The sequence below is a fragment of the Sesamum indicum genome, linkage group LG12 (assembly GCF_000512975.1).
Source record: "Sesamum indicum cultivar Zhongzhi No. 13 linkage group LG12, S_indicum_v1.0, whole genome shotgun sequence".
Lineage (NCBI taxonomy): Eukaryota > Viridiplantae > Streptophyta > Magnoliopsida > Lamiales > Pedaliaceae > Sesamum > Sesamum indicum.
The window spans coordinates 5,900,003-5,915,064 of NC_026156.1; the positions used below are offsets into that span (position 1 = coordinate 5,900,003).

General features: G+C 37.5%; 4 protein-coding genes across 8 annotated transcripts in view; 2 read left to right on the plus strand and 2 right to left on the minus strand.

The window, feature by feature from the left end:
• LOC105175849 (ras-related protein RABF2b) overlaps nucleotides 1-1,062 on the plus strand; it is a 3,597-nt gene extending 2,535 nt beyond the window's left edge. Inside the window, exons 6-7 of the mRNA XM_011098465.2 lie at nucleotides 280-373; nucleotides 698-1,062. Of these exons, the coding sequence (XP_011096767.1) occupies nucleotides 280-373; nucleotides 698-798 (195 nt within the window). The 3' untranslated portion in view covers nucleotides 799-1,062. The remainder of the gene's footprint in view (nucleotides 1-279; nucleotides 374-697) is intronic.
• LOC105175949 (probable aspartyl protease At4g16563) lies at nucleotides 3,030-5,103 on the plus strand. Its single transcript, XM_011098593.2, has one exon. It carries the CDS (start codon nucleotides 3,116-3,118, stop codon nucleotides 4,553-4,555), a length of 1,440 nt encoding a protein of 479 aa, XP_011096895.2. The 5' UTR covers nucleotides 3,030-3,115; the 3' UTR covers nucleotides 4,556-5,103.
• LOC105175850 (transmembrane protein 56) lies at nucleotides 5,155-10,364 on the minus strand. 4 transcript variants are annotated; one of them, XM_011098468.2, is made up of 10 exons: nucleotides 9,960-10,364; nucleotides 9,770-9,831; nucleotides 8,877-8,995; nucleotides 8,399-8,487; nucleotides 8,177-8,315; nucleotides 6,906-6,980; nucleotides 6,411-6,532; nucleotides 6,234-6,309; nucleotides 5,895-5,954; nucleotides 5,155-5,519 (listed from the first exon to the last, which is right to left on the minus strand). In XM_011098468.2, exons 3-10 carry the CDS (start codon nucleotides 8,931-8,933, stop codon nucleotides 5,391-5,393), a joined length of 747 nt encoding a protein of 248 aa, XP_011096770.1. In that variant the 5' UTR covers nucleotides 8,934-8,995; nucleotides 9,770-9,831; nucleotides 9,960-10,364; the 3' UTR covers nucleotides 5,155-5,390. The 4 variants fall into 4 exon arrangements, with proteins under 4 accessions (XP_011096770.1, XP_011096768.1, XP_020554145.1 ...); XM_011098466.2 differs by having other exon boundaries at nucleotides 8,796-8,995; nucleotides 9,960-10,363; XM_020698486.1 differs by lacking the exon at nucleotides 9,770-9,831.
• LOC105175851 (BTB/POZ domain and ankyrin repeat-containing protein NPR2) overlaps nucleotides 11,899-15,062 on the minus strand; it is a 4,057-nt gene continuing 893 nt past the window's right edge. Inside the window, exons 3-6 of one of the 2 annotated variants that reach the window (XM_020698328.1) lie at nucleotides 14,548-14,918; nucleotides 13,424-14,177; nucleotides 12,592-12,789; nucleotides 11,899-12,380 (exon numbers count right to left, since the gene is read on the minus strand). In XM_020698328.1, the coding sequence (XP_020553987.1) occupies nucleotides 12,121-12,380; nucleotides 12,592-12,789; nucleotides 13,424-14,177; nucleotides 14,548-14,769 (1,434 nt within the window). In that variant the 5' untranslated portion in view covers nucleotides 14,770-14,918 and the 3' untranslated portion in view covers nucleotides 11,899-12,120. Of the gene's footprint in view, nucleotides 12,381-12,591; nucleotides 12,790-13,423; nucleotides 14,178-14,547; nucleotides 15,057-15,062 lie in introns of those variants that run through there. The other variant, XM_011098471.2, reaches the window with a different exon arrangement.

A 15,062-nucleotide genomic window follows, 5' to 3' on the forward strand; every position in this document is an offset into this window, starting at 1 on the left:
GCATGTAGTACTAGTAAATGTGGAATGACATGGGTGAGTTTGTTAAGTAGTGAATGAAAAACCTAATTGGCGTTGACTTTATTTATCTATTTATCCTTTTCTCCCCAATCCCACGTCCCAGCTCTACGCTGATATAAATTGCAATAACGTGCATTTCTTTGTAGTGAAGGTAGGTTGCCTAGGAAAACGTGGAAAGCAGTGTACTGTATAGTACTTGCTTTTAAGCATCAAACATGTACATTTTCTTTTTGCTTAAATGGACGTGAACTTTGATTGCAGGAAGCACAAACTTATGCTCAGGAGAATGGTCTTTTCTTTATGGAAACATCTGCAAAAACAGCAACAAATGTCAATGACTTATTTTATGAGATAGGTGAGATATTATTCTAAACCCATCTTAGAAATGTGTGTTCTGTTCCCAAAACAAAGTAAATAAGCTAATGGAATAAAAGATTTTAAAGCTGCATGAATTGATTACAATCAGTTTCTTTAGCGTATGCTTGTTTCTCATCACATGCCACTTGAAGACTAAATTGTTGCTGCTTAGTAGAAATACTACGAAAGTTTTATTCTTCATTTCTAGGAAGTGAACTTCTTCCTTTTCCTTTTTTTTCATGTAAACAAACGCTATATATGCTTTAAAAGCAATAAATACTACCTCTTTCCATAATGATTTTTTCTTCTTGTGCCTCTACAGCAAAAAGATTGCCCCGACTACAGCCAGCACCAAACCCATCAGGTATGGTCCTTGTGGATCGACCAGCAGAGAGGGCAACCTCTACTTCCTGTTGCGGTTAATGTTGATGCCTTTGTCTCACCATAACAAGTGTACAAGTATAAATCATGTTGCGATGTGTCCATAAAATACTGAAGTTACTGTCTAGCGTTGGATTGTTGAGATTTGTACAGGAGCTAAACTTTCAGTATGTATTTCACAATGATTGAAGTGTCTGTTTGACTGTAATTTGATATGTTACTGAATCAATTATCATTAATCAGAGAGTACGAGTCATTCGTATTCGATCTTCCACTGACTCTGCAGTTGGGACTTTTATGTGGCAACTGTCTCACATGTCCCACTATATAGATGAAGTATTGCACTTCTGATTATATTTCTATGGTATCTAAAATTTGTAATTTTTCTTCTCCAAATTTATTTATTTATTATTTTAAAAAGAAGCTAAATTTATTGTTATTATTTTATATCTCATTTGTGCTTGTGCTTGATAGTTTGAATATTGAGTTGAGCAATGCAGCAATTTTCTCGGATTTTAAGCGCTTTATTTCAAATGTTTTTAATATATGTAATGCAATTAAAAAATTAATGAAACAACTTAACAATCCAATTTAGTGATGAACATTATAGGATGATTTTTGAAAATAAATGCGGGATTAATTTTCTTATCTCATCATCTGCTGCCGGAACCCTCGTAAACTGCTCCGCGAACGCTGGCCAGAGCCCCTCCGCTCACTGAAATTCCCCCTCCAATCCACAGCCAGCTAGCTGTCGCCACTTCCAAACGCAATTCCCTGAAGCTCCAATGCCATATGAACTCCATATCTGTACTTACAATCAGTATTAATGCAGGATCTGAACGACCGTGGATCCTACGTAATGGTGGGCGAAGGGGACAAAAAGCGTTTGGAGCTCGTGCATTAGACTTAATCGGTTGCATATGGAAAATAAAGTGATAGAAGAAGACAACATGTACAGGTGAGGTGCAGTGCAGGCAGTTGCATCTGCCAGATTACCATCACATCTTCTCCTATCTCCGTACAACTTTTGGCCTAAAAAACTCTACCTCGTACACTACTTGATTTAAGAGCTTTTTCTTAAATTAACTAATTAAGTAAGGGGGCCGTCTGAATAACAGCGCATTAATAAATTAAATTATTAGAGAATGAATAACAGACAGAGAAGCTGAGGGGAATGAGTCAACTCCACATCAGCAACTTATAGCGTCTTCATCAGACTGCTACTCCTATAAAATTAGCTGATACCTACATATAAAGAATAATTACAGAAGCAACCTCATAACTGGTCTGGTAACGGTATATACAGGATAAGAAGAAGAAGAAATAAACATTGGACAAGACAGGATGGACAGGAGAACTAGGAATAGGAAGAAGCAATTGCAGAGCATATGCAGTATGGGTCAGAATCAGAGCATTTAAGCATCAAACACACCAATCAACTAACTAAATTTTATCCCCCAAAACACTCATTAACCACTGCAGCCCAACCATTTTCAATAGAAAAATCTCTCCTAACATTAAATTTTTTTTAGATTAATGTTAGTTTAAAACCAATCCTATTAGATATGATCAAGTTTCTACCTGGCTACAGATGGCAAATTGAATTAGAAATTAATTATTAATTTGCCCATTTTAGTATCTAAGTTACACTCCCAGTCCCATGTGAGGTTGTCTCATGATCTTCTATTATCACATATTTATGTACTTGTTGTAAGATCAATCAACCGTTAAACAGATGAATACCTCATTTTAATTTACCCGTAAAAAAGGGTTGAATGAATTGCTAATTTGGAGTTTCTGAGGTGGTATTAGAATAGTGGCAGCCACTTCCTCCTTAGTCGTCAGCATTGTTTTCCACAAAGGATGTCTTTATCAACATCATCATGGGATGCTCTAATTTATATATTAATCTCTTATAATGTTAATTATTTGTTTTAAATTCTTGGATTACCTCATCATAAACTTTAAAATAAAGCATGCGCCGCATCAGATTTTCATGTTAATGGAAGCTTATGCATCTTAATATCCATTCAGGGAACCCCACTACCTTTCTTAATTTCTACATTAAGTATAAGTCCAAGCAGACAATCAGCTGGTTTCTGCTCTCCCTGTCACAAACAATATATATATATATATATATATATATATATATATATATATATATTTTTATATATATATATATATATATATATATATATATACTTTTTCAAAGTACTTCCCACTTCTAACGTACTCTCCATGCAACATCTGTTACTCCATTGTTTCAAGCCGCCCTATTAGTTCTTTAGGTCTATAAATACTGCCATTGATGAATTGGAGTTCATCAGCTCCACATTAGCATTTGATCATCTCATCCTTCATGAGCATGACAACCTTTCACCTCTTTCTTCTTGTGCTTGTACTCACCTTAATCTTTGATAAGTCGTCCCATGCAAGAGAAATTAGAAACCGCGATCAGTCGCCATTAGTCTTGGGCTTAACTCATTCCAGGGCAACTATTCCCACTCCAAAAGCTGCTTCAAACTCCGCAAAGAAACCAGCAGAAATGCTGGATATGACAGAGCCCCTCAAAGAAATAAGAGATGGATACATTATATCCCTCAACTTAGGGACACCCCCTCAAGTCATACAAGTGTTTTTGGACACTGGAAGTGACCTCACTTGGGTGCCTTGTGGGAATCTATCTTTCGAATGCATAGATTGTGATGAGTATGGAAACAAGAAGTTAACAGCTAGTTTCTCTCCTTCCTTTTCCTCCTCATCCTCGAGAGATTCTTGTTCAAGTCCTTTCTGCATCAACATTCATAGCTCTGATAACTCGTTTGATCCTTGCACCGCGGCCGGGTGCTCATTGAGTACCCTAGTCCGGTCCACATGTTCTAGGCCGTGTCCTTCATTTGCTTACACCTATGGTGATGGTGTTGTGGCTGGAATTCTTAGTAGGGATATTCTTAGAGTTCATGCAAGTAGCCCTAATTCCACAAGGGAGATTCCCAAATTCTGCTTTGGTTGTGTTGGTTCGACATATAGAGAGCCTATAGGGATTGCAGGGTTTGGAAAAGGGCCGCTCTCGCTACCTTCACAGCTAGGGTTTTTGCAGAAGGGTTTCTCCCATTGCTTTTTGCCTTTCAAATATGCAAACAACCCTAATATCTCCAGCCCTCTAGTTTTAGGAGACCTGGCAATATCCTCCAAAGAGTCTTTGCAGTTTACCCCCATCTTGAAAAGCCCCATGTATCCAAACTTCTACTACATTGATCTAGAGGCTGTAACTGTGGGCAATACCAACGCAACACAAGTGCCCTTAAACTTCAGAGAGTTTGATTCATCAGGCAATGGTGGCATGATCATTGACTCAGGAACCACTTACACTCACTTACCGGAGCCATTCTATTCACAACTTCTGTCGGTACTCCAGTCAGCAGTAACATACGCTCGAGCTACAGAAGTGGAGGAGAGATCAGGGTTTGATCTTTGTTACAGAATTCCATGCCCAAACAACAATATCAGCCTAGCTGATGATCTTCCAGCGATCACCTTCCATTTCTTGAACAATGTGAGTCTCACACTGCCCCAAGGGAACTCGTTTTATGCCATGAGTGCACCCAATAATTCTACTGTCACAAAGTGTTTGCTCTTCCAGAGCATGGATGATAGGGACTATGGACCGGCTGGGATTTTTGGGAGTTTTCAACAGCAGAATGTGGAAGTTGTCTATGACTTGGAGAAGGAGAGAATTGGATTTAAGGTTGCGGATTGTGCCTCGTTTGCAATTTCTCAAGGACTCCAAAAGACATAAGATCAACTTCTCCATCAGTTACTTGTGTTTTTTTTCTCTCATCCAGAAACGGATACATGGATGCTTTCTGAAACAATGAAATGTGGAGACTCTCGGTTCAGGGAACTTCAGTCCTGAATTTTTTTCTTTCTTTCCTGTATTCTTGATGACTTTAAATGAAGTGATGCTTGTACTTCGCTTAATAGATTTAGATTTCAGGGCAGTTGTATGCATGAGCTTGCTCATAACTCGCAAGGGCTTGAGCTGCATTCTTTGAATTGCTGCCGTGGACTAAGAACTGATGTTTTATTAAAGAAATAAGAAACCTCTTTTCATACAGTTAGGACGTATATTTTGTGCAGTGGAGGCATTTGCATTCACTTGTCCCCTTCAGCCTCATTACTGCTGCCGCCAAGTGAGAAGGCTTGTGGAATCGAAGAAAAGGATGATTCGTACAACTCTGATATACCAAAAGAGAAAATTTTGAGACAACTTATCAATCATGAACTCTAATATAGACAAGAATATATTACAAGAGATGAGGTCTGATTCCCTCTCAGTCCATGTTTCCTTTTCCCGTTTCAAACAGCCCCTTTTCATGTGGTTGACAAACAAAGATGTGATTAAAATACAGAATTGCATTATGTTTAGCAATAAAAGTGCATGTTGATTTCCAGAAAACGATGAAATCCATGTGCTTTCATGTGTCCTTTTGATTATTGATCCCTTGTCTCTTTTCCTGGACTCTGAATCTCCGCACATGATGAAGCCCACAATCAAAAAATTGATTTGACATCAGCCAGGGAAATCTACAGCATCTCAAGTCCTGGTTAAGCTAAGCAGTCTACAACACTACTCATTTCCTTTTTGCTAAAGTCTTCTTCAATCCCTTGAGAATCTTCCCAAACCACAGTAAGTTCATGACAGCAAGTGCCAATGGTACAGAAAACACCAAAAGAAACCCAACAGTGTGCATCTGCATGACCTGCAAGAAACCCAACAACTTCTATCAAATTGCTAACACGTGTTTAGATAAAAGATTCAAGACTGGTATTTGTAGAGGGGATTCTCAGAGCCTTTGATAGCATGGCAGAGTAATAGTTTTGAAGATACATGAGAAGTTAAAAAAAGAATTGGTGGATGAGAGGAAAGAACTGATGTTGAATCCCAAAATCAACCAGAAAATTTATCAGGTGCAAAATGCATACCTAAAAATTTGAAATTAAGTAGAGTGGCCCTAATATAGATGTCAATCAAACAAAATAAACAGAAAACTCTGCATAAAATCCAACATTCAGGAGACTGATCTTGTTTTCAACAATGAGAGGAGATATACAATTAGGCCATGTTGCTATGATACCTGTGTATAGTGGAGGTAGACATGGTAAAACATGTAAACAAACAAAAGAATTCTCGCCACCTGCATTTCACAATATTAACTTCAATAAGCATTAGTGAGGACAGATAGCTGCCAGATCAGATAAGGTCCCATCACCAAGGTGTTACTATGAAATCAAAATATGAAAGGAGCTTCTAGTAGGAGTTGTAGCATCATATGCTACTGATTTTATACACCAATGTATCACGATCATTGTTCACTTGGTGTTCTGTATCAGCCAGATCTCACTTTATTGTAAATATTCATATAAACTCATTAAAGCACCTTAATAGAGGGACAAGGTAAAGAAGAAATACTAACCAACCAACCAAAAAATATCATAACACCATTGATCAGATATGCACTGGATTTCTTCAGTCCAGCCATATCAAGATACCTGTACAAATTGCAGATAGATTCATCAACAGAGTTCTCAGATATGAAATGCATTTTTTATTAGATTCCCTATCTTCTCCAGTCCACATTCTGAAAACTTACCATCTCATGTTGATCTGTGGGGTGGTCACCTCAGATATCAGTACCATGAATGTGTAAAGCTGCCCCTCCCCAGTGAACATGGAATATGCTACTGCAATTCCTGAAAGAGAGTGATGGACAATCTGAAATTGAAAAACAACATCACTGTTACATTCTACACTATGCATTCCAGATAATGGCATCTCATAATTGCTGCGTTTAGTCGAGAAGGGAAGGGAACTGGCAAATGTACGAAAAATAGGACCATGGAAACGAACATGTGATACTATCTATTATCCTCACTCCAGTCCACCTTAAAAGAACCACACCAGATAAGGAAGTCATCCAAACATCAAATCCACAACATCGTAATATACACTTGAATCAGTAGAATTCAATCAACAAGCTCTAGCATATTCTGCAATTCAATGAAAGTCAGGAGCAACATAGGACCTACAACATTATATATGGACCAACATAAAGTCAAACATGCTAAATGCAATACGGTTTACTTACGTACTCTGCTCCACCCAAAGAAGGATAGAGCCAACAAATCATTCCAAGGTCAGATACGAAGTAACCAACAGACATCTGCAAAAAGTCAGAAAACCAAACAGAAAAATGAATAACGTGGTATATTTTACAGTTCCAATCTTGTGTGTGCGGGTGGGTGGGTATTTTAACTAATCCATGTTAGATATATAAAATCTAAAATTATAAAGGCTATCATATCCTCATCTAATTGCTTACGATAAGGCATACAGATCTCAGTACAACAAACTAGATGACGACACAGAATGAAAGAGTGGGAAGAGACTAATCGAATGATGCCAGTTTCAGACATGGCTGATTTCTTGGCTACTTTCTAAACATCATACTGATAAAGCAAAAATCCTGATGATCAGTTGCCAGATCTCTTCCACAAAGAACTATATCTCAAAACCAAGAACTGATCCCTGATCAAAAGGCAGATGACTCAATTGGTAGCTTCCCATTGCAAAGAGTATCTGAAAAAATATATGATGCTAGAGGTTGTGGTGCAGGTACATAAATAAGTTTTTATTCAATGGGTTCAGGAAGTAGTACTTCATTGCACTGTTGAAGTATGTTCTCAAAGTAAGGACATAACAGAGGCCGCCACGTTTTAGAAAGTATCAAATTCAAAAAAGCTCTTTACAAGGAGTAAATTACAACCGTTTCCCCTAAAATTTGCATAATTACAAATACCCTCTGAAACTAATGTCTGTCTAACAAATACTCCTACAATGGACTGACGCGAGGGGGTATTTGTCAGACGGTCATTACTTTCAGAGGGGTATTTGTAATTTTTAAAATAACAAAAGATATTTTTATTACGGTACACCTCAGAGGAGCCCATTGTAATTTACCCTTACAAAGTAATATGCTCAAAAGCACCAAAGTTATCTTATTAGAAATAAAAATGCAAAAGCTCCATTGCAACTTAATATAGATACTGCTAAGTGTGGCACATTCTACGTATGTGCATAAATTTTTAATAATTTTTTACGATAAAATATTTTTGTAAATTATATTATTTACATTTTGTAGAGTTAAATGACCTAAGATATAATATATATATATATATATATATATAAGATAAAAATGCATGAGAAAACAAAATATCAAAACTTAGTTATGAAAGAACATGGGGAATTAAAAACAATTAATTAATTTTAAAAGAAATTAAAACAATGGCAGACTAAACTTCTTTTGGACAACAAGAGGGCCCTCTCCAATAATATATAGTATAGATAATAGATGCTTACCCCTAGCACAAATGTTGAGAGGGGTGAAGTTCTGAGTGTAATTAGCCCAGCAGAATTGTGATCAGCAAAAAGTTCAGAACAGAACACGAAGTACATGGACATAATTGAAATAAAAACAGCATGCAGAGTGGAAATGCCACTGCAGGAAAGTTTGTAAAAAGAAGTCAGCAGAGTATCAAAAATTAAAATTAAACGGGAAAAGAAATTAGGAGAATGCTTCACCGATTGTTCCACTCGGTTCTTTGAATCTTTGTGAGGGCATTATAACTCCTGAAATAAAACGTGCTGATCAGCTGAGTCAAATCATATACCTGTGGAAGAGCAAAAGAGTGACTCGATTCAGCATGTCTCAACAAAACACAAAGCTGGAAGAAATATATGAGTGCATTAAACATGCTAATTCATCAGTATAGAATGTTGCTACTTTCTCATTGCTGCATAAAGGATTATATTTGCTACATGTAGTCCCAGAATGAACAAGAACAGCGTGTTCCTCTTTATCAAATAAAACAGAATAATGGCAATGTCTTAAATCTTCGTTGTTACAGCTCATGTTTATCAGAGTAATTGTTCTGATCATTCAAAACCAAGGATGACAACGAACTAGAAAGGAACATACCAATTTGCACGTCAAAATGCCACAAAGAACAGAAGCATACGGGATAAAAGGATCTGCTAGTACATAGTTTCTGACCAGCACCTTAGCCTGGTTTTGATAAGATTGAAATGCCAAAACTGTTCTTAGAGATCGCGTCATTATTCTGAGTTACCAGACCATGTATTCAGTTCTCTTCTAGAACATGATAATTCTCTGGCTTCCTGGAAACACAGTCGAGAAAACTCTTAGCGAACACATGCTCAGGGTAAAAACATGATTAATATACATGAATAAGCAGTATGCCAAAGAAAACATTAAAGTAGCAGTATGGAGAAAACCTAGAGAACTATTTACAAGAATTTATCAGCAGGCCAACTTATGTTGATGCTTTCACATTTGCGTTCGGAGAGTGTAATCATAAAAAGACGAGGATATTGCATCACAAGTATATCTCCTTCAGATTACAGAATAATCCTAAAGTAAATGACTGGCATATGGAGAAAGTTTATAAATTCAAGTAGCATTTTTAATAGGATAATATGTTGTGATAAAAATAATCAGGGGCGTAACAGTAAAGAAGTCTGCTCAAAATGTTGTAAAACCATGATCTTGAAAAGGAAGATTATATTTAAGTCCATTTAAGTCAATGAATATCCTAATAATGGAGATCTTGCTAATATTATCAAGAATGCAAATAAATAAGACTCATGTTAACTTAAGATTATTTATAGATGCCACTCTGAGCATAGTCATTACAGAGCATTCGCAGTTCACATTCAAGAGGGAATCCACTAAGATTGGAGAGATGGCGTATATGTATGCTTTGTTCACTTGGGCAACCAAAAATCCCATAATCATGATCAGAAGAAACCCCAACGCCACTTCAAATTCCTATTAACACAGGGCTATTTAATGGAGAACATCTGATCTCTGACTAGTTCCAAGATTGCAACAGAAAAGTACACAACTAACAGCGCGATGAACCACACACTTACATCATGGTGAGCACGTACATTGCCGCCAAATCAAGAAAATATACAAATCTTGGCAAATGCACCTAGAGATCATAGCAATAATCAACTCGGCAGCCATTAACTTGAAAACAGCATCACAAAACACGCAAAGAATACACAAGATCATGTAGTAATATCCCGAAACACGCAGAAACAAAAAAGTTCGCCGTACCTAACAGTTGAGAAATCAGAAACCCCTCCAGGACACTGAATCACATTCTTGGAGAGAACAAGAAAGATGGGACTCTGATTTCTGTTTCTTGGTGGAGTTGGGATATTAATGGAAAGCACGAATAAATAACGGCAAAGAGAAGTTTGAAGAGCCGTGGAAGTAACAAGTAGAAATGAAAAAAAGGTGAATCAATGGGCGAAATCAAGAAAACCAAGAAAATGTTGTGGTAAGCAAGTTTGCTTTATGGTTCTGGCGGTGGGTGCTATGTTTCGAATCTCCAACCGCAGCAATGAATGAGAGAGAGAGAGAAATACGAATAGTAATAAATAGTTAAATTTATGAGAGGATTGAGGAATGGGAATTGCATTAAAAATACTAAATACTACTGGAGAGGAGAGGTGCTTGATTTGAGGGGCATTATGTACATATACAGCTGTATACATATATGGTAACGTGTTGGAGAACTGTTGGTCAGGGTTTTCAGCGTGTGTGTGTGGATGGTATGTACTCTATCCTTTCCCCTGATAAACGCTTTTTCTTTTTGTTTTTCTAATTTTATAGGTCGGGGTCGGGGGCGGGGGGCGCATCACACCAACGCCGGTCCCCCCCAATTTGGTTGTATTATATTTTCATGTGCCATCAATATGGGTCTGCTACGCATTTTCTTTTTATTATAATAATAATTTAATTTTTTATTAATATTATAAAAATAATTAAATATAGTACCCTTTAAAGTATTAAAACTTTCAAAAATCATCTTTGACCTTTTATTTTTAATTTTGAAAAGAATACAAATGAAAAAAAAAATAGAATTGGTAGAGACTTTCCTTGTAGAATCCCTTGTGTTTCAAGCAACAACTGTATTAATATTACAAGGAGGTAAGAAACTGAGAATACAGCACTTACTAATCCAGTCATCAACACTTAATCCCACTCCCACCAGTTGCATGGAAATAAATGAGTACTCGTTGTTGAAAAGTATCATCATGTATAAGGGATGCTAAGGCCTCAACTCAGGTTAAAATCTTCCTTGGGTAAGCCTTTATGACGACAACTCTACTGCTCCTAGATGGCTTCGACTCTTGCGGTTGAACTTGTTGGGCAAGTGGATTATGATTCCAGGTAATTCCTACTCAAAACAAACCCATGCTCTCAATTCCATCATATCACTTTCTCTATTTACTCAAAAGATATCATCAACCTTGCTAGTGATATACATGTCCTTTCAAGAATTACCAATTGCATATCTTGTTGTATTTCTATTCCATTTAACGTATACACGCTACGTCTACAAAAAATTATTTAACCTACATATATTAAGTTGAATAGAAGATGCAATAGAATTTAGATTTTGAAAATTTACTCTTACTTTAACTGGGTGTGACCAAACCTGAACTAATTTCATGACATTGATGTACATTATAATAAAATTGATTTGACCAAATCTAATTTGAATAAGAATTTTCATAATTTGATGAGACCTAATTTGAATAAAAACTTTCAAACGTTCTATATTGCTTCAACGTTGATCACCTGAAAGATCGGTTGCTATCACTATACATGTCCTTTTGGAGTTAGTCGTCATAAATATAAACACCCCGCAGACTGCAATATTGCTTCATCACGTGAAACATCCTTTCATGCAAAAAGGGGATCTGAGTCTTTGTTGGTTAGAGGTCTTTTTCCTTCAATTTTTTGGAAGATGATTGGTGCTATTTATCTGCACGCTTGTTGAAAGTCTAGGTGTTGGGCAGCTAATTTATCTGGTCCCCCGCAGCAAAGGGTAATGGAGTTGGGTAGCTACAGTGTATTTGGTTTTGGGGCTTTGGAGAATCCACAAGAATCCCTCTCACAAGAAGCATCCGTATGAATCCTGCTGTCACATTCTTTTTCCTATCTATACCTAAAATTCCAAAAAGAAGATGCAAATTTCCCAATGGATTCTGAAAATTTAACTAATTTGCGCTTGTTAATACTGATATCTTAGGAATTACAGCTTTCTACACTCAATCTTCACATGTAATGAAGAGAAGTTACTCCTGAAGCATAAGCACTTGCATTCAAAAAGGTTCTATCCAAGGTTTCATGATACACAGCTCCACAAGACTATCATAATTTCAAGTAATCCTGGGAGGATAACTGAAAGAAAAACATCCACTTCTCAGAGTTTTTGAACTTTGTAACTCGTCCGCTCTTTGAAGGAAGCCGAATATGAAGAAGAAAAACCAGAACGGTGAAGCTCGGCTTTGTCCTTGTTGAATGCTCTGTTAACTTCATCTTTGAGTTCCATGTAGCGCATCCGCTTCATTCTCTGCTCTTCTGGCGTGCCCTTCTCAAGGTAGAACGCGTCGGGTAAATCATCCTCCATAAACTTATCAAGCACCTGGGAGCAATGGGGGAAATAGCGCCTTCCCAACTCAACTAGCACCAATTTCATCAAATCGAAACAAACAATTAGATTCAAAATTATATCTTCAATATCGCTGAAACTCTTTACTTGCTTACCATTGGAAGTCAAGGTTTTAATACAACTAAATAAACTACTTTTTGTGGAAGGTAAAAGTAAATCTTTAGCAAGTGCGAAAGAATTTGAGCAATTTGTGAAGGTGAAAAAGCTCAAGGCATAGTATACCTGTTCTGGTAAGAGTTTCTATTCTTGAAAGAAGCCTTTTGTTCTGAGTAATGGGTGTTTCATTCAAATCTACCTCCATCAAGTTCCCACTTGAACCTCTTGATGACAAAAGACCAGCAAGCTCGGATGTGGTTTCAGCATGTGCAATTTCCATAGCTAGTTTGGCTTCAGTAGGAAAAAACATCCGTGCAAATGCCACTGTAAGACATGAAGTATAAATCTGGTTATAACGTATCGTTTGGACTTTTGACATTTTCATCTGTAAATGGTGGTGAGACCACAAATTGAGAAAGGGGATGTCAGCAAACTGCAAAGCGGGTTAGGCTGCTTAAATGAAATTCGAAATTAAGGCAATTTCCAAGTGATCCTCGACAATTTTCCAAGTTTGTCATGGGATATTGAGTGGGCACTGGTTACCATGTATGCATCATTGTATTTTCGAGGATGACAAAGAAATGCAATTTCCAAGTGATCCTCTTTGTTAGGATCAAAATTACGTCCAATCTAGGGCAAAAAGAAAAAACTATGATGATTATGCACACATTTTCTCCTATTCTCAAGCAGTAAAATCAACTGATGAGATGATAACCAATGCACATGTTCCACAGCAGAAAGTTTCTGGGACATGGGGTACCGGACACAAACTTCGTGAGTACTCCAGTTTAGTACATGAATACAATATAGAACTCTTTATAGTTACAAAGTATTACCATATCCCTTTCTTCTTTTTGAGCAGCAGAATTGCAGCTGTTATACTGCATGGAAAGGTATGGAATGGTTTTGAATGGAAAAGAGATGAGATGCTACCAGATAGAAACAGATAATAAGTTACCTCTGTCTTCTAGGTAGAGAAATTTCATATGCAGATCATCAGCCATTGCAAGGGATGAGATAGATGCATCCCCTGCAATTGGATTTCTACGCATTTCTCTCTCCAGGATATCAATGCACATACGATCTTTGTTTGCTTCCTGCCCTTTCTCTCTTTTCATCTGATATTCCTTTGGCCTTGTCGATCTCTTACAAATGCTAAGAGCACTTTGTCCTTCAAATGTTGGTTCTGATGCAGATGCTCCCTTGGTCAGAAGTGACACTATAATTGATGGTTCCTTGCGCCTAGCAGCAATATGAAGAACCGTATTACCCCGCGTATTCCTCAAGTTGACATCAGAAAGACCTAGACTAAGCACCTCTGTCACTATCTTGGGATCACAATATGCAATAGCATAGTGGAGAGCATATGCCTCATCTAAAGTTATATCAGACTCAGTCAGGAGAAGTCTGACGAGTTCAACATCATCCGAGTCCAATGCCTTATGTATTCTCTTAACTCGTTTCTCATGCAAAGGATCGACCGTCGCCACTTTATTTTCTTGCTCTACCTGAGAATTAAGGCGGAGCAATCTGATTTCCTCTGCAACTTTAGATGGGAGTTCTTTCTCAATAGAGATCGCCTCAAGGTCCGATCTGGCTACTCGATGGATACACTGGGTGAGAAGTTGACTTAATTGACAATGGAAGGCAACCACAACAATGGGGATAACATCTTCTACAACAGCCTTGCCAACCAAATTAAGAAGTCGGCGCTGCAATTTGAGATTGAATAATGAATACCAGACTTCAAAGGAAAATTGTACAAAACGGAAACCCCTTTTAACAATAAATATGCATTAGTTTATTTGAACTTTATCCCTCCATGCCAAGGATTCATAGTAATTTCCAGTTCTATTACCTGGTAGACTACTCCAGAAATACAAGTAAAAGTGTTCTTACAATCACTGAATGATTCCGAAATTGCTGAATAAAACACAAACTGGATCTGTGCATTTGGAAGGAACTATATATCATATGCTGTATGCGTCATACTTACAGAAATAAAAGAATTGGGCAGTGGAGTTGAGCAAATTCAATGCAAGAAGATTTGAAAGCTGCCATCAGTTAGTACCCAATGGTTACCTGAAACAGTGAGACAAGTTCTGAGACCTGAAAAATTGCCGATGCATACATCAATTCTACAGCAAAGTCAATAGCGGGCCTGCAAACGTCATGGGCACATATGTTATCGACACATGTGGACACCTCTACTGGAGATGGCCTAAGCTTTCCCGTGTACAAGTAGCTCAAGAAGGTAAGGAAAGCCTCATATCCGATCCTGCCATAAGGTAAGATATTTGTCATCCAATACTTTGGCTTTCCTTCCTTTCCAACACAACCCTTATCTTTTCTGAAAAGATCAAAAAAGAACTTACTCCTAGCTGCTAAAATGCATCGGTGTATGCCGACACTATTGTCTTCCACCACAATATCAGCATCACTGAAATCCGCACCTGATTCACACAACAGTTGCCCCAAATTACAACTCAGCTTACTTAAACTGATGATTTCAAGGTTTAACCCTGCCTCAGGTCCACCAGAAGCGTATGCCTTATCACTCATTGATCCATTGGATAAATGAGAAGATGAGGTGAAAC